We start from the raw sequence: 22,714 nt of genomic DNA, 5'->3' as shown, positions 1-22,714 counted from the left end.
ACATGGTTTGATTTTACGAATAGTCAAAATTGAATAATTCAAGTATTTTGAGAAATGTTTGTGTAAAATATTACAGTACTTCGTATCGCAGCAGTGTTTGCTCGATCATTCTTTTTGTGTTGCTTTTGTCTGAAACCCTAAAAGAAGCAGAAACACGTTCACAACTAAAAACAATGATGATAAAATAATAATTTTGGCAATTTTGGGTTATCGTATGTATATATATTGTTGTAAATATTTATTTGGTAAAGTTAATGACGACATTCCGGTTATCAGCGGAAATGTTTAGGGTTTTTTTTCCAGTCATAAGTCAGCTGATCAGGAACTGGAGGAAAAAGTCAAGCTACAGAAGACGATAGCAACCGTACCATAAACACTTTGCAAAATAAAAGCCACTGTGGGGATACCTTGAACCACAATGAGAAATAACAGACAAAAAAGTGAGTTATTCAATGAATAAAACCTTTATTGCTATATGTATTACTATAAAAACAGATTTGCTTTTGAAAACCGCTGTAGGCTTTCAAATCTGTTTTTTTTCTCCCTTTTACGTGTGTTTATTGTTGTATTGAATACATTTCTACTCATGTATCAATGGAATATTATTTCCCTTTGTAAGAAAAAAAAGAGGGTCTTATAATCCCATGTGGAAAGGGCTCAAAGTCATGACAGAGATACGAACGAACTAACTAACTGGGTCGATATAGGTTTACTTTGAAACGCTTAACCGGATGTTGTTAAACACTCTCGCTACCTGGATGTGTCAGCAGTAAGCACCTAGCATGCTACTGGCTAAATGTGTAAACCTGCTCTTTTTAGCACACTTTAAAGTCAACTCTTGTGCCGTTTTTTGGACCTTGTCTGTCTGCTAGTATGAATTCGCCGAAGAACGTGGATATATTTTGAGTCTTTACGCTTCGTGCCGAGATTTATTGAGTTATTTTTACATGTCTTTTCGGCGTGAACATCACCTCTGACTGGAGGAAGCACAACTGGGCTAGTTTGGTAGGTTTACAGAGACACTATTGATTAGTTTACACACGGAATTGTCTTCACTTGACTTTCATAAATGTTTATTTAATTGAAAACGTGTACTTTTAGTTGTCGTTGACAGTTGTGGGGATGTTTCCTGCCTCTAACTTAGCCTGTACTTTGGTTACTTCCCTTATATTTAATGCCATACAGCTGCAGCTTCAGCTTTAAGGCACCGATGCAGTGATAAAATAAACCACATCTATTACTTTTTATTGACTGTTTCTTCTAAATTAATGCTTAGTTTATTCATTATTTTTATTTAAATTATATCTGTGCACTGCAGTCAAAATCAGACCAAAATGGAGAGGCATTTTCTTCAATTAACCTTTTTTCTCAACAGCAATTTCTTTTTAGTTTGTTTCATTTGAAATGATATAACTTATGTTGTATCAGATGAAGGGACTACAAGAAAATTAGCCAACTGTACTGGCCAATAATTATCAGCATCATAGAATCCTCAAGAACGGCATCAACCCGTATCAGTTCACTTCCAGTTATTTGTATTCAAAATGTATTGATGGATCAGTAAAGTTTGTTTCTTATTAACCATCTGGATGATCAGAAACTAGTGGCAAGTCAAAACATTCCAGTTTAATTTGTACCTTAAAGCACAGTTTGCGTATTTCAGTGGAGCTGCAACTAACGATTATTTTCATAATCGATTAATCAGTCGATTATTTTCTTGATTAATCGTTTGGTCCATAAAATATCAGAAAACCTTAAAAAATGTTGATTGGTGTTCGTCAAACCTGGAAATGATGATGTTCTCAAATGTCTTGTTTTGTCCACAAACCAAAATGATTGACTTTTTAATAATTTCTTTGTTATCCAGAGCAAAGAAATGGAGAAAATATTCCCATTTAAGAAGCTTAAACAATCAGAAATCTTGTTTTAATCATGAAAAAAGCTTCAAACCGATTAATCGATTATCAAAATAGTTGTCGATTAATTTAGTAATCGATTAATAATCGATTTATCGATTAATCGTTTCAGCTCTATATTTCAGGTTTTCCTAATGAGTTTTAGTAGATTTATTTTATTGGATCCAACTACTTTCAGTATAAATCTATCTGAATTCTTAATATAACCATGTAAATCAAACTGTATTGATTAGAAGCAGCAAACACTAATAATTCTAAGTGTTATGCTTTGATTAAAATTGCATTATAGTATCGTTGCAGATTAAATAACACAGACTGACTGATGCTGATATTATTGCCTGGCTCACAGTGAGGCGGCAGCTCGGAGAGATCAGAGGGGATGGATCCTCTGGGTGCTCGCTCCCAGTTTGTCGACATCCAGACTCTTCCCACTTGGCAGCAGCAGCTGGGCGACGATGGCGAGGAAACGCCACAGGACCGGAGCGACAGTCTGCTCAGCCAGCAGGTTTTCCCTTCTCCCTTCCCCTTCAGACCAGACATCAACCGCAAGATCGTCCTCTTGTGAGTTACATGCGTATCTATCTATCCATTCAGATACAGTTTGGTTAATGAATATCAACTCACTAGCCACTTTATTAGGTATACAGGAAGCCTGATAAAGTGTCAGTCGTGACACGTGTGTTCTTCTGCTGCTGTAGCTCAGCTGCTTCAATATTTTACATGTTACTTCGAGATGGTGTTCTGCACATCTTATTTGAGTTTTTGTTTGATAATCTTGGCCATTCACCTTGCTGCTCACTGCATATTTTCAGCAGTTTTTGAAATAATTGAAACAATAACCACATTCAAAACAACCTTAAATCACCTTTCATCCCTCATTTGGATTCTCAGTTTGAACTTCAGCAGCTCATCTTGACCTCATCTATATAACTAAATGCTCTGATTTGCTGATATGTGATTGACAGTTCGGATATTTGCTTTAACTAGGTTTACTCAATAAAGTGGCTGGATGAATGTATATGTTTAAATTGTGCAGTTTTATAGAATTATACTGTTTAAATGTAGCTTTTTCAACAATCTGACACAAACAAAAGGGAAAGTACTGTATCTTTTTAGTAGTTCAACACTTTAAAATATGAAATAACTGGAGAAACCAATCATTATAAACTTTTGTCATTGTGTTTTGACAGGTTATATATAAATAAGGTTTATTTAATCTTAAAAATATGACTTTTTTCCATCAATCTAATTATTTTTTTTACAATTAATAAATCACAGATTTATTCTAGATTATGAAGAAGATGATTAATGATTTTTTACCCTGCTTTTACATCTTTATCAACAGTCCTAAACCTAAACAATCACAGTTGAAAAGATGAAAATGGAGAATGTTTGCCTGAAAATGTCTGATTTGCAACACACACAAATTTCCATTCATTCTATGAATAAATGAACCGACTAATGTTTGCAGCGGTGGTTTAAACAAAGTGTCAGGCTGTCAGTGATATGAGACATAAACGCTTATTTATGTGTTGTAATGTTTGAAGGAGATAATCACACACAAACCAAACACTGGAGAAAAACAAACACTGTCACATTTTTCATTTCTCTGTACTGTGCTCAACAATCACTGAGAACAGAGATGTTTGTTGTTTGTTAAAGAGAAAGTAAAGCTGTTTTTTCACAAACAAACAAAAACCATCCTCATGTTTATCTGAAGTTATAATTTCCACCGGATTAAACGGCAGATCCAGATTTTTCCCATTTTCTTCAACTTTTTATGTCTAAAACATAATTCCAGCTTTTCAGACCACTTCCTCTTTTCTTTTTTTGGTTTACACAGAACTACTAGACAGTCACATGTAGAGTTGCTGAGGTACAGGTTGTGCTCTGTTACATGAACGTGTCAAATGAGATTTTTCCACATACTGAAGCATATGCACAACACATTTTTTCATCTTAAAGCTATATTTTTTCTGCTGTTTTTCTTAATTTTCAGTATTAATTGGAGTTAAGATCAAATTCAAAGCATCCCCATAATGTTGTTGTTGTATGCTGGTACCAAAACATATGATTTGTATTTTAAAAATTGAGTTAGCAGTTAAAAGGATTTGCCTCACAAGCATCACTAATTCATGACTCTTCATGTTGGCCCTAAAGATTATATTTAACAAAAAAAAAAAAAAGTGTCTCTCAGATTCCTCTTGAAGACAACCCGGAAATAAGAATATATTCAACAGCCACTAGGGGGCAGCTCTGCCCGTTGCAAAAGAAGGTTTGGTTTCAGTGGAAGTCTATGGGAAAATTAGCCTAATTATCACTTGATTTAAAATGTCGGTAAACATTTTCCTGAGGAGTTAATGATGTCAACTTTGTACATTATGTTCTGGTGACCAAGTACAGCACGTATGAGTGACTTCCAGTGTGATTGACAGCTGGTATCATCCACTAGATGTCTGTTAGTTTCTGGTTTCAGGAAGTCAACATGACACTAGCAAAATCGCATATCTGGAGGCTTCAGAACAAATTCTGCAATTTAACTCTTTGTATTTTAAAATCACTGTGTCGCAAACAAGGAAATCCTGATCCTGAGGCTTACAGCTTTTATTTTTGAGTGGACAAGCACACTGACAAAATTTGTTTATTGTTGCTTTACATTAGCTTGTGTTTTATGGTGATTTTCTATCTGTTAACAGTAGCAACATGTGTGAATAATGTCCTCTCTCCTTAAGCAGCGTTTGCCAAACTTACTATATGGGAAAACACTTTTTAAAGATGGTGAAATGTCGTGACCCAAATCACAATATAAATCATGGCAAGCGCACGATTGTGCATAATGTGTAGCGACTGATTTACAGAATCATTTCCAACTCTCCCCACAACCATCTGTGACCCATCTGTGGGTCCTGACCCAATCTTTGGACATCACCAGTGGAGAGACTCCAGATGCAGCAGCAGTCGCAGCTGTGAGTTTATCGTGCTAACACTGCCTGCGTCTCCTCTCCTCGTGCTCACACAGATCAGTCCAGAGTCCGCGTCGCTCCATAAATCCTCTTTGCGCAGGAGAACACATGACCGGCCCGGAGCCCGACGTGGTGGCCGCCACCTCTCTGTGAGAGTGAGCCAGTGACCCTTCTGTGCTCGGTCATCGGGATGAAGCACATTCCTGCCGCACTAAAACACGAGCGGGAAGAAAAGCGGAGCCTCTGGCAACTGCTGCTGTTTAATCTTGTGACCATTTTAAAATGGAGGAAACCTGTCAGGGGTTGCACATGTTAATGAGGAAAGAAAGAAGATAATCTATGTCTTAAAGAAACACTTGAAACAATCTAAAGCCTGTTTTTCAACCATAATATCAATGCTACAGCACTGGGTTAATCTGACGTTCATTTTCCCCACTAATTAGTAATTATTGGTCAGTAAAATCTCAGAAAATGTTGATTGGTGTTTCCCACACCTCAAATTGTCGATGTTGTTAAATGTCTTGTTTTTGTCCACAAGCCAAAAATGATTCAAGTTTTTTAATGATTTCTTTGTAATATGGAGCAAAGAAACAGTCAAATAATGATTATCAAAATAGTTTGTGACGTAATCAATGGATAAAAAAGCCCTAACATGTAACTGGGAAAATCAGTGAGAAAACAAGAAATATGGTGAAATCCTGCAGTGCTGCAGAATGAGATGAGAATGACAGTTATAAGATGCAAAAAAAAAGTCTGGTCATCATTGTGTGAGCAGCCATGTAACACGACACCTACTCACGAATCCACTAAGACGGACACAAAATTGCCAATTCACTGCAATCGATGACAAGCTGGGGGGGGGATTAGCCAAAATGTGGGAATAAAAATCTAAATATGAATCCTAAATATAAATTCGCCAACACGCAGAGGCTTGCCGTGGTATTTTGAATCCGCAAAACATTTCGATAACTTTTCACCTTTGTGTGTCCAGTACAAATTGGCGCGATTTTTTTTTACGTCGGTACGACAAACGAGCCCGGAGGAGTTCGCAGCAACAGAGGAACGGAGCTTTGACCTTGTGCTTTCATGTCACCAGAACTGAGGGAAAAGTTACTCTCGGTTTCAGAGAAGCTCGAAACTGCTGCTGGTTTCATGACATCGATACAGCACGACATGACCATGATACTCAGAAGTCAGAGTGTTAGTAGAGAACAGGACAGGACGGCAAGATCTGTTCCTCAGCAAGAGTTATTTTCTGGAAGTGGATGATGGCACATATTTTTTTTTCCCCCTCCAAAGTAAGCGAGATTGTATTAGAGAGAGGAAAAAAAAAAAAGTTCCATCTCGTTACTGGAAGCTCAGTTTTGTCTCGTGACCAAAATGCTTTCACCACATGGTCGAGTAGTTCCTCATTGTTCCTTCCAGACCGACTCTGAAAGGCTTCAGGGGAAAGATATTATGGCGTGTGTGTGTGTGTGTGTTTACCCATTCACCCATTCACCGATGCATTCAATACATAAACAAACATGAGGCTAAAAATAAAAAGCAGATGGCAAAGAATTTTCGGGGGGTAAATGTTGAAAAAAATTTTTTATCCCTTTTTAAAAATCCACACCAGCTCCAAGAAAGTGAAATGATGTCACTTTAAATTTAGGAAATTTTGATTAAATCCAGTCCAGTGTCTTACATCTAACTACTGAATTTAAATTCACTTTAAAGCTGCAGTGCATAACATTTGTCCATGATATTATTCTGCATCTGTCTGGTGTTTTTTGGGTCATTTTATGTAAAAAAAAAAACTAAAAAAAAAACTGGGGGAGCGTTTGTGTATATACAGCAGCAGAGCCGGAGCAGGTGGACTCTGTTTTTGTGTTTTCAGTCGTCTCACTTTACTAGCACAATGTTGCTGTTGTCTCCGCCTGTCTTGGCATAAACAAATCACTTCCTGTGTGCAGCGAGGGAATGGCCGACGGGCAACATGCACTTTAAACACTGATACACTGAGAAACACAGAGAGCCACAGATGTTTCCCAATACAGTGTTTTTTAATACAGTTATTCTCTTTTTTTTCTTCTTTCCACCACAGCACGGGGGACATCGCACTGCTGAACAGCACCGCCATTGTGAACACGAGCAACGAGTCGCTGTCCGACAAGAACCCCGTGTCGGACAGCATCCACCAGCTTGCGGGGCCCGAGCTGCGAGACGAGCTGCTCAAACTCAAAGGTAGAGGTGAAGAGAGTTTAAAAACGGACACAATAACAACTCGGTTTTTACCCGAAATTCAATATTATTTCAAACCTGGGCTGCAAAGTTCATGTTTAACCCTCTTATGAGCATCATGATAAATCAGGCTGCCTGGATTTATTTTGATTTTATAGCTGTAGAATTGTCAAAAAATGTTAACTTTCACTTCTAATATCTGGCAGTTATTCAACCGTTTAGGTAGAATTACGGTACTGAGAAGCTGACGTCACAAACGTGTGACGCGCTGGTGAATCTCGTCTGTGATTGGACGGTCGTCCCGAGTGGCTACTGTAATGACAACTATATGGGCACAAAGCTCTACTTCTCTGCTTTCCAGTATCCGTCTCCTACCACTTTATCCTCCACATGAGGAGTCCATAGTTTTTGAATTTTCTAGATATCTATAGGAGTTACGGTAATCAGCGGTACGCATGGCAAACAGAAGGGTTAAGCGGAGATGAGCTGCTTGTAATGCATGCAGTCTCATAGACCATTTGAAGTAGTACACCTTAGGATCCAGCAGAGGGCACTCGTAAATGTTTCCTACTACTATATAGTGACAGCACTTTGGAGACGCAAGCCTGCATGAGGAACTCTTAAAGCTGGCTCATAAATATCTGTGTTTGCCAGGGCGTGTCCTCATCTGTGGATAATAATATGAATAAAAATAACCGCGCTGGATCCAGATCAGGTTGGCAGACTTGTGTTTCTGGTAAATAATATTAGACGTTAAAGACGGGCTGTGTCTTGACTTGAAATTCTTAATTCTTGACTTAAAAAGTCATGAAAACTGAGATGTTTGTGGCGTATTGTGGCAGAGGCAATGGTGGCGCATGGAGAGCGGTGTTCAAATGTGTCAACCCTAATAACAACAAAAACGGGTAAAATCAGGTCCTGCTCGCACCAAAATTTGAGTTCTCAGTAATGCTGTGGGCTCAAGTCTGGAGGCTTCAAAGAAGGGAGAAAAACAATTTAAGTGTGTATTCATGGTTGTTATTTTTTTACATAACCAGGCACATGATGCTCAGCTGAATCTAATAAGAAAAAATAAAAAAAAGGGTTATGACAATCATTGCTTTGCTCATATAAAGTAAAGTCCAATCACACAAAGAGAGACAAAAGGACAATAAATCATCTGGTAAAACATGTGGCCATTGCAGGAATTAAAATGACACCGAAACAGGAATCAAAGCTCATAAAAGAGTCAGTTCAGCCTCTTTCTTTCAGTGCTCGTCTGTGAACCCAAGCTTTCTGCAGTGGAGCCTCATGAATAGTCATCATGATAGTCATTAAAAAAACTTAAATTGCAAAACACATTCCAGGAGAATTATACTTTCTCTGCCTTCTCACTATATACATAAATGCACACATGTTTTTTTTCCTCCATATAGCAAAGAAATCTAAAATTGAATATTTTTTTCATGATTTTCATATTTGGGACACACTGAACAACATTTGTTTCCTTTTTTGAGCTTCATATGTGATGGTACACCTGTATTTTTCAGCACCTGGACCCTCAAGAATTTGGGTTCTGGGTTCTTTAACTTGGATTTACAAAGGCATTTACAAACATTGGTTTAAAAATTAATATTTGCTGATAGATCCACTAGAATTCCTTTAAATCTTCTAGTATTCATTCTTAAGCATTCTAATTTGGGTTTTATTTTGAAAATGCTGTATCACATAAATCTAAATCATGGTCAACAAGCCGTATACTCGTAATCATTTTTGTAACGCTTCCAGTTTTCTCATCTGATATAATTACACATTGTAAATTTTATTTTATTTGTGTGTGTTTGTGTGCAGGCTGTCGGACAGGGGAGGCCAAGCTCACCAAAGGCTTTAACCTGGCAGCGAGGTTCATCGTCCACACAGTGGGACCAAAGTACAAGAACAAGTACAGGACGGCGGCCGAGAGCTCGTTGTACAGCTGCTACAGGAACATCATGCAGCTGGCTGCGTAAGAGACGTCACACACACACGACTGTTAATTCACTCACTTAGACCATTATTTACTCTATTTACAAACGTCACTGTCCTTTCTGTAGCGCATAATGTGGTCTGAAATGGTAAAACAGCCATTTTCAAGAGGAATATGTTTGATAAATGAAGCACAACTTTTATTTTTTGCATGTTCTTTCAAAAATATGCACATAATTTTTTATTAAAAGGCTGGAAAACATTGTGCAAATTTATTTGATGGCCCCAAAGAAACTCTCCTGTGACCCATCTGTGTGTCCCTAAGCTCTTTCAGGGAATGAATGAATGATTTAGGGCCTGTGCACATGACAAAGAGTTTAGAAGGATTTTTTTTTATCCACACGACACAAACCCTAAAATGCTAATTTTGGAAACAACCGTTGCACAACTTTTGGAAAAACGATAGCCGCACAGCCTCACCTTTTGCTCTTGCATTCGCTGTTGCTGCCTTTATTCTCTCTGCATCTTCTTCTCTGTTTTTGGTGGCATTTCTGTGGCAGTGTCACATCACCGAACACAGGCCTGGTATATATGTAAAACTCTATAAAAACAAGAAAACAAGTATATGGCCCAATTCTACATATCCTTTGAGAGTTGCAGAGGAGTTTTGAGACAACCACAGCTTACAAAATAGACCTTGACCATTGACAGGTTGTTGTCATCATACTCTATTAAAGTGTCTTTGTTTTGACATGGAAGTCTGTCTTAATGTCGAAATATTCAAATAAAATATAAGAATCACTTCATCTAATCCAACACAAGTCACTGAGTCACTGGATTTCATGACGTGAAAGCTATTAAAACATTTTTTAACATTGACATTCAATCTTAAAGAGGCAGAATATTCCTATAAAATATAAAAAACACTCAAATCCAAGACAAAGAGGCGTGTCCAGTTTCTTTAGGACAGTAATATGATTTGGCGTCGATTTGCAGTCGGCGCTTGGATGAGTCATCAAGGCTAGAAAAGTGCTATATAAATACAGAGCATTTACCATATACATGTTCTGCTCATTTGTTGCTACTCATTTAGAGTAACGGTAAATCATGAGAAGTACAGGTCTCGGAGTTTATTCTCAGAATATTACCCCCTCTCCCCTGGCTCTGTAATTTAAATTAGATTAGCTCCTGCCACAGACCCACAACTAGAACTACTGCTGTTTATTGTCTACATCTCATATTTTAGATTATGATAATGACGCCACCGTTTTCTTCTGCACCTTTAATCAAAATTAGGCAGCTATAATTATCCCATCGCTGCTTCGCTCCTGTGTATAGAGACGACAAAAATCCCAGAATACACAAGAGTAAACAGAGTAACCAGTCACTGATGTGCAGCAGCAGAAAAATGTGGTGTAAAGTGTGTGTGTGTGTGTGTGTGTGTGACACGCTTTGTTGTACTTGCCTCCACAGAGAGCAGTCGATGGCATCTGTCGGCTTGTGTGTGGTGAGCACGGTGAAGAGAGGTTACCCGCTGGAGGATGCTACACACATCGCTTTCAGTAAGTTTTCTCTCACACACACACACACGGTTTCCATGACTCCAGTGGACTTCTACTGGCCTAATCCCAACCCTTACCCTTACCCTAATCCTCAACCTAACCTTAAAACGTGTTGTCATCTTAAAATGTAGTAATTTTACATTATGGGGAATTGCTTTTTGTCCCCATAAGGAAGACAGGTCCCCATAATGTGACTATGTAAACAGATTTAGGTCCCCACAACATTAGTAATACCTGTGTACACACACACACACACACACACACACACACACACACACACACACACACACACACACACAGAAGTTTGCACAGCTATTCTCCTTAGGACACTGCACTGACCTCCATGTCGTTTGACAGCCTAAACAAAGCGTAATCCCCAAGGTCAAACCCTAACATTAACCTCACCACAATTCAAATCTCACCAGTTCCACAGAAATGAGGTTCTGCCTCATTAAGACCAGATTTTGGTCTCCATCTGGTGTTTGTGCTCGAGCTGGCACTATACCCCTTTTTTGTGTCGGATAGCTATACCGATATCAGTCTGATACAGTTATTTTAGATCTTTTCTGCCATTTCAAGTTATTCCATATGGACAGAAGTATTCGGATTCCTGACCATTACACCAACAGGGACTGTAATGACGTCTTCAAATACATATACATTACTTTAATATGGAGTCGGTCCCAGTTTTGCAGCTTTATAACAGCTTCCACTCTTCTTGGAATACTTTCCTCAAGGTTTTGAAGTGTTTCTATGGTGAATTTGTCCCAATTTGATTCTGTAGAGCATTTATGAGGTCAGGCACTGATGTTGGACGAGAAGGTGTGGCTCGATGGGGTTGAGGTCAGGGCTCTGTGCGGGGCCAGTCAAGTTTCTTTCCACACCAAACTCAAAGTCAAACCATGTCTTTATAGTCCTTTGGTTTGTGCACTGGGGCCACAGTCATGTTGGAAAAGAAAGCTGTTGGAACAACAAAGGTTGTTCTGTTCACTAGAGATAAAGGGGCCTGGAGACCAAAGCCTGAATTCAATACTTAACAGGTGTATCGTATGAGCTCATCCCTGATAGTTTATGCCAGAAAAGGTCCCAAAAACACATGTATGCGCAGCTTTCAAAGTGAGTTTCTAACCCCTTACCCCAGGGGTGTCAAACTCAAATGACCTGAGGGCCAGTGAGCGTCTAACCTGGTCAAGAGGAGGAAAAAAAAGTGGGAAAGCACAATATTATTTCACAATATTCCATCATGATGTTGTAATAAAGATATCCATGATGACATTTTGCAGAATTTCAATGTAAAAGTGCTTGTTTTGAAATGGAACAATGTCAAAAACAGAGAAATAAATCTAAATTTAAGTCATTAATAACATGGACTGCTGTAATTAAAACACCAAACAGGCTTTTATATATATGTAATTATTAATGTAAATATAATGTTGAAGGCAATACGTTTAATACTGTGATGATAACAACCAAATGTCTTATTATTACTATTATAAAAAAATACTGCTAGCAAATGTTTTTAGTATGAAATTGTGTTTAAACACATGAAGTGGTGGGCCTCATGTAAGCGATAGGTGGGCCGCATATGGCCCGCGGGCCGCCAGTTTGACAGGACTGCCTTAACCTAACCTTAACTCAATTCTAATCCTATCCCAAAACCATGTCTTAATCCCCCATAAAAGCCCTATAATGTTGTGAGGATCCGCCAAAAATGTCCCCTTTTCTGCAACGTTTGGTACTCACAACACAACAAATGCAAGAACACACACATTCTGTCCTTTAGTCGCACTTCTATAAGATAATCTTCTTAGAAACTACAGTAATAACACAGCACTCAAATTCAGGCATACACACAGACGACATGTGGCTGTGCTGTATATCCTCAGAATTAAGTCGGGCAAATTACACAGGCAGACAGACTTCCATTTAATTACAACACACACGGCACTCGTTTCAATCTAATTATGTCATTATGCGAACAGTCACCGCCGCGTGGATTTCTGCCGCTTTAATTTGTCTGCGTCATTATCCCAGCAACACGGGAGCGTTCTGAACTCCGTAATTTAATTTTTTCCAAGTTCCTTCAAAGGTCCCTGGCTCATGTCTCAATATGTGTGTGTGTGTGTTTATGTCTGCTTTGTGTGTGTTTATAGGAACAGTTCGCAGGTTCCTGGAGAACCATGGAAACAGCATTGAGGCGGTGGTGTTTGCCGTTTCAGACACTGAGGAGGTTTGTACCGTTTACTGTGAGTAACGTCGGTGACCTCATCGTGTCGCCGTTCAGGATTTATTGGGCAGAAAGTCAGTTCTCATGTAGGTGAGAGGGAAAAAATAAAGAGAGTGTGAAAACATGAGCTTCTCTGGCCTGGTATTAACATCCGTCCTGAGCAGACGGTGTAAATGCAGGTGTGAATGTACCCAGATGATGTGATTCTGATCAGTTAAACTACACATAGAGGGTTTTTCTGGAGTCCTTCTCAGCTGACGACCTTTGACCAGCTGCAGTTCCACAGGACACTCCTTAACATTAGTTCCTGACCTCCGCCCACCTGCTTTCATTTCAAGTTTCTACCAATTTTGCTGCAGAATGGGGAAGCAAATGTAACGTTTATGCTGGTCAGTATTCCATATTCAGGTCTGTAATTTCCCAATTTTAAAATACTGGGCAAAAAAAAACCTGACTACGCGCCAAAAAAATGTGGATTTGTTAAACTTTTTACCTAAATCCATGTTCCTGACCTCCCCACCTGTTTTCATATCAAGTTTTAAACAATTTCACAGTAGAAATATAAGGTTAATTCTGGTCAAAGTACTTAAAAACTTACGTCTGTAATTTCCCACTGTAAACCTTTCATTAAAAAAAAAAAATGCATGTTCCGGATGGTTGACATTTTCATGCCAACTTTCAACGAATTCGACTAAAATATGGAGAAAATTAAAGGTTAATGGAGTCTTATTATTAGAGCTTCTTAAAGTGGACTGGCAAAGATTGCACAGATACTTCTGTGGCGTCACTGTGAACACGGCTTTTTGTTTGTTTCCCTCCTCAGCCGACGTATAAGAAGTTACTGCCGCTGTACTACCCTCGCTCTGAGGACGAGGAGAAGGCCTGTCTGCCTCTCATCCCCGCCGACATCGGCAACTCCGAGGGCGAACCCGTCGTCCCGGAGAGACAGATCCGCATCGCGGAGAAGCCCGGCAGCCTGGAAGGTACACACCTTTGAATTTGTATGTGATTAAAACTTTATTATATATACTGTATAACAAGTTCTCCTAGTAAAAAGACGCGGGTTTGAGCCCCTGTTGAAACAAGGGTCTTTCAGCATGCAACATAGGGATTAGGTAAATTGGACACTGAATTCACCATAGGTGAGAGTGGATGGTTGTTAGTCTCTATATGTGGCCCTGTGATGGGCCTATGTCCCTATGTCAGCTGAGATTGGCACCAGTGCCCCCCGCAACTCTCCTGTGGAGGATCAAGTGGTAGAAAATGGATTGATGGAAGTTCTCTTAGTTTTCAGCGTCGTAAATGTGAAACTTTTCTGTTTTCTTTGCTCCATTTAACAAAGAGCCCTAACCCTAACCCATTATAACTGAATACATTGGGTTTTGTAGACAAAACAAGACTTTTCAGAAGATCCTTTCAACATTTTTCCCAACATTTTATGGACCGAACAACTAATCAATGAATCGGGGATTATGAAAAAAGAAATTGTCAGTTTGATCCACGAAATGTCTGAAATCACTGAAAATTGTTTGGACATTTTTTACCAAAACTCAAAATAACGTCGTTAATATGTATTGTTTTGTGTGGTGTTTAAATGGTTGTTAGTTACCAATTGTGCATATAATCCCGTGGTTTTGTTCTAGTGTTCCACATATGCAAACTCATTTCTCTATTTCAGTCGTTGTGAATTTCACTTGGAAATCAACCTCATTTGTGTTTCCTCTTGTTCTTTGAGTACTTGCTTGCACTGGCCTCACATGACCCTCGAGCAAGTTTCCATTGTAACCATCTTCTTTGTTGTCTCTTTGGACTCTTGGTTGTTGTTGTTGTGTGTCCGTGCCTGCGAACTATGCGCAATCAAACTGGAGGTAGATTAGGATTGCAAATTTGTGCGCCACACGGAAACCTAGCACACCTCCGCACACGTGCAGTGCGTACGTTGTCCCTCTCTGTCGTGTCATTTATCTGTTTATACATTTAAAGCCCCGCCCCCACACTAGAGGATAATTGGCCAGATTTCAGTCCCGATCCGGGCCTTCTGACTTGTAGGAGTGATTTGAACAGGTGTTGCGTATTTTCGTCTTCTTCTCAACCATGACTACATCATCCACAGCTATCGCACATGTAATAAGCATCCGTGTCTGTTTATATTCAGCAGTCACATTAAATCATGCAGGTTTCCGTGAGATCCCAAATCCCCTGGAATCTCCTTGCTGAAATTGCTTGATTAGACACCAAATGTGTGGTCCCTGTGCCTTGGAAGTGGCTTACAGAGTTCATCGTGTCTGTAGTCTCCCACGGAATCTTATTCTTCAAGTTTATTTGATTATTCAAATCAAGTGAGAGAGTAAAAGTTGACAGTGGTTTGGTCAGAAGAGGGGATTGTGATGAGCTGGAAAAGAGGAGGACCACGGAGAAGGTTTATGGATGTTGTGAAGGAGGACATGAGGACAGTCAAGAGGGACGGGGCAAGATGGAGGCAGATGATCGGCTGTTCTGACCCCTAAAGTGAGAAGCCGAAGGTTATTGTCAGTAATAAATGGTTCCAGTTCACGCCGTGCCTTGATGGCTGTAAACGTTAGCGAAACAAGCACCCGCTGGTGTGATTTTCCCGTTTCTATCCACATTCACCTCTTACTTACAACCTGTTTAAAAACCTTAAGTAAAAACCACGCGTCAGCCAGCTTGACACTCGTCCAGCGAATCAGTCAACACGCTACACCGGGCCAGCGGTCAGTCACCGATCTGACATCATAGTCTATTAATCAGCTGCTCGACGCTGACTCAGCTGTGGCTCAGATACGGAGAAAAAAGACTGGATAAAAAAAAAACAACTGCATTTTTGATGAGGACAATGTGTTCGAGAGCCAGTCAGTGGACACGGACGAGCAGAGTAACAGAATATTCTGTGACCGTGTCAGTGAAACATCTGGCTGCCCAGTGCCTTCACACACACACACACACACACACACACACACTTTCACTCATTCAGAAAGCCGTGCGTGTTTGGCATATGTCATGTTTTTCCACAGCGTATCATCATCATCTGCATATTACAAAGAGATTCACCCGACAGAGAGAGAAGGTGTTGTTGTTGTGGTTCTGAAATCACAGGTTTTTTTGTTTTTTTTTTATAAATTGAACTTAATTGGCACTGATGCTTGGTAGAAGTAATCCACCTGTGTAAAAAAAAAAAAAAAAAAAAAAACTATTTCTGTGAGCCTTCTGGATACCGTCCGGATAATTAAGTGAGTTATGGCCCTTTTCCACTATGGTCCTGGCTCACCTCGGCACAGTTTACAAAAAATTTACTTACTCAACGAGTGACTAGTGACTTGTAAAGCAGTTGTTTTCAATGGAACTGAATCATTAAAATACAGCGGCAGGGTTTGCTGTCGCTAAATACATCAGACTCCTCTGTTAAATATCGAGATTTTAGACATTTCTGTGGTAATTGTTAGGAGATTAAGCCACGTTTTTAGGATCGTTAACTGATTGTTAACTGGTCTACAGTTCGGCATTGTTCGGCTTGATTCTTGTGTCGGACGTCTCTTCCTGTGACGGCGCTCTGACCAATCAGTGGCCGGCAGTCTGGCGACGTCACACATAGTACCTAGCACTTGGAACTAGCTGGTATTAGCTACTATGGTAGTGGAAACACAATTTAGCCGTGCCGTGCCAAGGCCGAATAGAGCCGGTGGAAACACGGCATTAGTTTGTTGTGTGTTCCGCCTTCTGCACCCTCGATACAGCTGTCCCCTCTCACCTGGATTTTCCTGACTTTCTCCTGCTCTTCGTGAATGGGCAAACTCCAGATAACCCTATTTTTTTTCTACTCATTTTCCCCACAGTTGATGTCTTTTATAGCAGTGATCAAACCACAAACATCTTGTAATCTACGCAAAGGCATTTTGAATCCGCTCTGGATGTCATTTAGCACCTTAACGAGGCTGTTTTTTATGTAAACCGAATAGCTTTCCCCACAGTCATGAAGGAAGTGAGAAGAGCCAAAGCTTACAACTGTGTGTACAGTGATTAGCCCGTGTTGCATATAAAGTAAATCAGGCAGAGATCAAAAAAGGAGAATTTTCTACTGTTGGCAGCTTCGTTTGAAACTATTTCAGGCCGTAAACTGTCATATAAACTATATCTTGTGTGTGTGACCTTCTGTTTTTTTCCAACCTCCACTTTCTCTCACACTTTGACTAAAAATGTTTGTGTTGGTGTGGAGGATTGTTGAACGCGACAGCAGCGCCTGTGTTTGCGCGCACGTGTGTTTGTGGTTTTTCTGCCTGGAGCCTGTTGACTCCGCTGACCTCCAGCCTGATGTCGACTGGCGTGACGCTTCAAAGAGACGCAATGTGGCTTTGGGGTGTTGATCCAAGACAAGCAGACCGCCCGCGAGTGAAACCCCAATGAGAACAGGCTGATACACACACACAGACACACACACACACGCAGGCACGCACACACTGACGGACAACACATGCCCGTTTGGACTTGGATTAAATGTGTGGACGTGCACACATGACGATTGGTACATGTGGTTACATTGAAACAGCCCGAGCCTGAAGTCTGTCAACTTGATTTTATGGTCATTATCACAGCTATTTTCTTTCTTCTTTTTTTTTTTACAAACACACACAAATAATAATAATGTCTTGTAGGTAAATTAGGATCAGAAGATGGGTGGAAAAAAAGGCTCTTACATGAACGGTAAATGTGGTTCACAGATTCGCAGAACAATCACAATTTCAAAGGTAAGAGCGAGGCCAGATCCTGGATTATTGAGTTTTATTCTGGTTTTATGTGTGGAAGCACTGATGGGTTTCTGTAAATGTGTTGCAGTATTGTCACATTGGCACAGAGGGGTCAACTGGAAGGTTGTGGGGTTCGATGTCCCGGCCTCGCACTAGTCTACGTGCTGATGTGTACTAATGCATATGAAAGTTATGTGATAGAAATATGCTGCCGTGTGAGTGAACGGGTGAATTGCAAAACCCTAGTGTCACCTAGTCTAGAAAAGCACTGCATAGATACATTATATATTTTAATGTTTAGGGGACACTGTACTAAATACATCCATCTATACGTGCAAGGAACGTCTGTCCGTCAAACTTTAAACGGTATTTATAAAAAGCAAATGGCAGGAAGGGCCTAAATTAATTTAACAACAATTCTACAGGAACGGTCCCAAGACCAAAAGACTCCTGGCACGGAGAATTATACGCAAACAAGTGGCGGACAGATGTATACATAAAGTCAAAGAGCCCCAGACTAATAAGACATAATGTAACTGTCCAATAGTTTGCTTAAGAGGCTCCAAATTTGAAGGGCTCCTATGGAAGCACTTGAAAGATGAATATGGCTCTGTTTTACTGAATTAATACATTTCCATGGTTGGAAATGTTACGACAAGCGCGTTCGGACAAGTTCGCTCATTTACGTTTACCCAAAATTCAAAATGGCCACCTTCTTGTTGAGTTGAGGCCATGTTACAGTTGACTTTTTTGTTTCGTCAGTATTTATATACTGTGTGTGTATATATATATATATATATATATATATATATATATATATATATATATATATATATATATATATATGTGTGTGTGTGTGTATATATACATATATATATGTATGTGTGTATATATGTGTATATATATATATATATATATATATATATATATATATATATATATATCTTCCCACCACGTTTCGGAAACTACGGTGGAACTCAATTTTGCCTCTGTTTTCACCTTAAGGGCTAAAAGATTCATGCTGATTTAAAAACAGAAGCAGAACTGTGCTTGGACGCTGAAGCGCTGCTCACTCGCTCCAAAGTGGCGCTGATCGAGTTGAAGTCAGTCAGCTATTATAATCTGCTCGTTTGTCTGTTTGTGCAGACGACGCCGAGGAGGACAATCTGGACGAGGATCTGGGTCAGGTGGGGAATCACGCTTTTGCCCGGATGGAGGGCGACGTGGACAAACAACGGAAACTGATCCTGCAGGGCCAGATGTCAGACGCGGCCATGCAGAAACAACACCAGAGGAAGTAAGAGCTCAGGCCCCGACTCTGTCTGAAAACACTCCATATATAAATATTATGCAACTGAAACTCTCGGTTTCAGTTTTCCGTAACTGGCAGCTAAGCAACAGTAGATGAATATTGCTACAAACAACAACAACAACAATTAACATGTAACAAGACACACAAAGAATATATACAGTAAATCAAACACCACTTAACTAGAAGGATGTGGATAATTCAAAGCTGTTGCTTTGCTTTTTACAGATAGTTTTTCTCTACCCGTGTCCTTGTTATATGTTTATTGAGCAGATGCATGTCTAATAAAAAGGATCTGTGTTTATTTCCAGTTATAACCGCTGGCTGTGCCAAGCGAGGGCCGAGGATCTGTCGGACATCGCCGCGCTGAAAGCCTTATATCAAACCGGTATGTGAGAAAAGTCATATTTATTATTAGTAATTATATCTTAAACAATAATTGTCTCATTTCAATGTGTTTTGCGTGTGATCTGTGATCAGTAAAATGATGATGAAGTGTCATGAGATGCAATTTCATGCCTTTGCCATTAGGAGGTAGTGTTGCAATTCCTTTTAACTGACCATGTGACTTTAAAAAAAACTTCCTTTGCCCTATATAAGGTGCTTTATTGAAACCAGGGTTATGTCTCAACACGCCTCACCTCACTCTTAAACTCTGTGACACATAACTTATGACATATGACTACATAAGAGTCTTTCAATGCTGATTTTAGAACGTTTTGGGATGATGATAATTGTGTTTTGAGGATAAAGTGGAGCAGACTTTTTATTTACCGTTACTTTATACTACTGTGTTCTCCAAGGATTCATTTTCTACTATCTGGTGAGGTGTAGACAATTAAACAAATAACCTTATCTGCCTATCCCCCTCATCTAATTTCACTATATCAGTGTGTGACGTATATTATGTGAGAAGAGGAAGATGCAGGGATTTATTGGGAATAAATCTGCCTCCTGTGAAAAGTCTGTGGCTGACTTTCGCTCGACTAATTTACATAAGGGATGCACGAAACTGAAAAAACGGAAATCGGGTAACACTTGGTCGAAAACCGAAACCGAAACACCGAAAGAAATTATTATGCCAATTGTTGTTATGGCAGGGATTGTGTTTACATACTTCACTAAAGTCAAGGCATTGCAATTATAGTATAGTAGATTATATAATAGATACATAGATTAATATTCATGCTTCTCATCGAACATGTCAGACAACGAGGGTGCATGCCGCTCATCTGGTGCAGACAGACGAGCCGCCTTCTCCGTATCCAGCGCAGCCTGGATCAAGCGCTGCTTTGTCCCCCCAAGTACTGATCCTTAAGACGAGGATCGAGTACAGTCGCGTCAAAGTGCAGCGGTTGTTTTCACTCCGTGGTCTGTCTCAGCCTCTTTGCGTAGAAGACGCTTTCGCGCTGCGTTTAAGGGAATAACGTCTCTTTAGTCAGCTGCTCAAAGGGGTCGAGGACACAGAGAGACAGAGAGAGAGAGAATGTTCTCTTGTGTGACGTGAATGTCGCGAGGAGTTCATAATCTGCGCTGTATGCAGCCGAGTTTCGCTTTTGCGCAAAGAGACTTTCCAGCATTTAATAGCTGCTGTTCCACCATCTTGTTGGAACTGTTTTATTAGTGGTCCAAACTGATCTTTGACAGACTCTAAGCGGGCCGCAATAGACGAGCCACGTGCTGGTCGAAAACCATATTCAGGCAATATGGTTCGGTCGCTGAAATTTCAGTGCATCTCTAATTTACACCCCTGTATTTTAACATTGTTGGGGATTGTTGGTTACTTTCTCAGGTGAAACTTTGGTGTGAATGTGTCACATTCGCGCTTGACCTCAACCTTTCATTGTTTTCCAAAGTAAAGTTGTCACCAACTTTTTTGAGCAGAGGGTCTGATTTTTTTCAGGAGGACACCAAGTGCTCAAGAGGCAAACTGAGTGAGCTCCAAACTGCTGCTTCTCACTAAAAAATGATTTTACAGGTTGTTAAGTTCATGCAGCTATTACTAATATATTGGAAAACATCCGTGATATTATTTTAGTGATATTGATTGGCCCTGTCATTACATAATCCCTCTGTTATTATTATTATTATTGTTCTTGCAAATGCAGATTCTCCCATCTGCTGCTCCGAACAGCCCAGAGCTGCCACGGTATATTTTTTTGAATGACTCTGTGATTTACTGATTAAATCAAATGTCAAAAACTTTGGCAATGTTACGTCGACGCCACCAATCGAAAAACAAACTAATTGATTGTTCTCCTTGACGGGTATTTCCTCGATTGATCTCGACTCCTCGATGAGTCTTCAGCTCTGTGAAATGTCAAAACATTTCAGGTTCCACGAAAACCTCAGAAACGATGACGTCCTTCAAATGTTTTCGGGTTTTTTTGTGTCCACAAACCAAAGAAAATTACTTCACGGTCGTTAAGGAGCAAAGGAACCAGAATACATTCACATTTAAGAGAAACTGAAACCAGATTTCAGGTTCAGATTATTCATGAAGTCGTTGGTTGTTAATTGATCCATTGTTGCAGCAGACAAATATCAGGAAGTAGAGGCAGCAACATCGGCACAAATAATCAGAAGCAGAAACCTACAATTGGAATTCTTTTAAATAGCAATGACTGCATGGATATCAATATTGTCGATTTTTCACTGACGATAAAGCAAAACTTGGCCTTTTTTTTCTTGTAAAAATGTGAAGCAAATAAGATGAGATTTGATTTGTGAAGATTAAATAAAAGGTTGTTAGAAGAGGAAATGGATAAGATGAGATAAGGTAGTCCTTTATTAGTCCCACATTAACGCCACCAAAGACAGTCATGGTAAAGGTAATCAATTACAAACATTTATTGTAAAATATTGACTATTAAGAATTTTAAAGACAATAGAATAGACCAGTGGTTTCCCCTTTTCTTGTGTCCAACACAAACCAGGCCCAAACCCCTGTCCACGCACACACGCACACACCAAAAGAATAAAGTGAATAATTACAAACATTTATCCTCAAAAATAAACAGCACTTGTATGTTTCTGTTCCTATTTTCACTGTGTATGTGGATAAAAAACTGTCCTGTGCTTCCATAAAACCAAAACCAAGGTAACTCTTGAGATGGCCTTGTTTTCTTTTTTGATTTTTTTGGTGAATCTTTGGTACTCAGGTGCGGACATGTGTGGCCGGACCGTGATGGTCGTGGTCGGACGAAACATCCCGGTGACGCTCATTGACCTGGAAAAGGTATGGAAGTAGTAATAAGAATTCATTTTTTTCAAAATAAAACGCTTTTCCACTGACGTAACAGTGTGAGCATCTTTACACCAGCTGCTGTGTTATGTGTGCATCACACTGTTTATGTTTATGTAGATACATACAACATAAACATGTGTTCACATTTGATTGTGAGACCCCTTTTGCTTCTTTTTTTGGTTATAAACACTTATCTTGTCGGGACCTGTAGCCCTCATGGAGACCAAAGTCTGGTCCTCCTGAGGCAGAACCTCATTTATGAGGTTAGGGTTCATTTAACGAGAAAGTTTCTCGCTATAACAAGCTTGTTTTTTTACCTTAAAGTTGGGTTTATTGATTGTCGTGTGATGTCTAAGTATCATAGAAAATCCCCAAAAATATTAAGATATTATTTTTGGCCCGTGTCGCCCACTTGAACTCCTCAGTTTCTCGGTTCATTCCTCTTGTAGCTGTTCCTCCCGCACACGGTGGTATGAGTGAATTAATGACATCTGATTATTCTGATCCATCATTGCACACGTTTACAGTTTAATTCTGTGTACTTTTCTGTACTTTTTTCTGTG

At 39.7% G+C, this 22,714-nt stretch overlaps 1 protein-coding gene across 1 annotated transcript in view; it reads left to right on the top strand.

Annotated features, from left to right (window-relative positions):
• The first annotated feature begins 755 nt into the window (after positions 1-755).
• Positions 756-22,714, top strand: part of gdap2 (ganglioside induced differentiation associated protein 2) — a 38,460-nt gene continuing 16,501 nt past the window's right edge. Inside the window, exons 1-10 of the mRNA XM_058622714.1 lie at positions 756-1,005; positions 2,266-2,477; positions 6,966-7,105; positions 8,933-9,086; positions 10,520-10,608; positions 12,762-12,838; positions 13,659-13,818; positions 18,742-18,892; positions 19,216-19,292; positions 22,066-22,142. Coding sequence (XP_058478697.1) covers positions 2,296-2,477; positions 6,966-7,105; positions 8,933-9,086; positions 10,520-10,608; positions 12,762-12,838; positions 13,659-13,818; positions 18,742-18,892; positions 19,216-19,292; positions 22,066-22,142 — 1,107 coding nt within the window. The 5' untranslated portion in view covers positions 756-1,005; positions 2,266-2,295. The remainder of the gene's footprint in view (positions 1,006-2,265; positions 2,478-6,965; positions 7,106-8,932; positions 9,087-10,519; positions 10,609-12,761; positions 12,839-13,658; positions 13,819-18,741; positions 18,893-19,215; positions 19,293-22,065; positions 22,143-22,714) is intronic.

Source organism: Solea solea, chromosome 2 (genome assembly GCF_958295425.1).
Source record: "Solea solea chromosome 2, fSolSol10.1, whole genome shotgun sequence".
Classification (NCBI taxonomy): domain Eukaryota; kingdom Metazoa; phylum Chordata; class Actinopteri; order Pleuronectiformes; family Soleidae; genus Solea; species Solea solea.
This window is presented reverse-complemented; position numbering and strand designations above follow the sequence as displayed.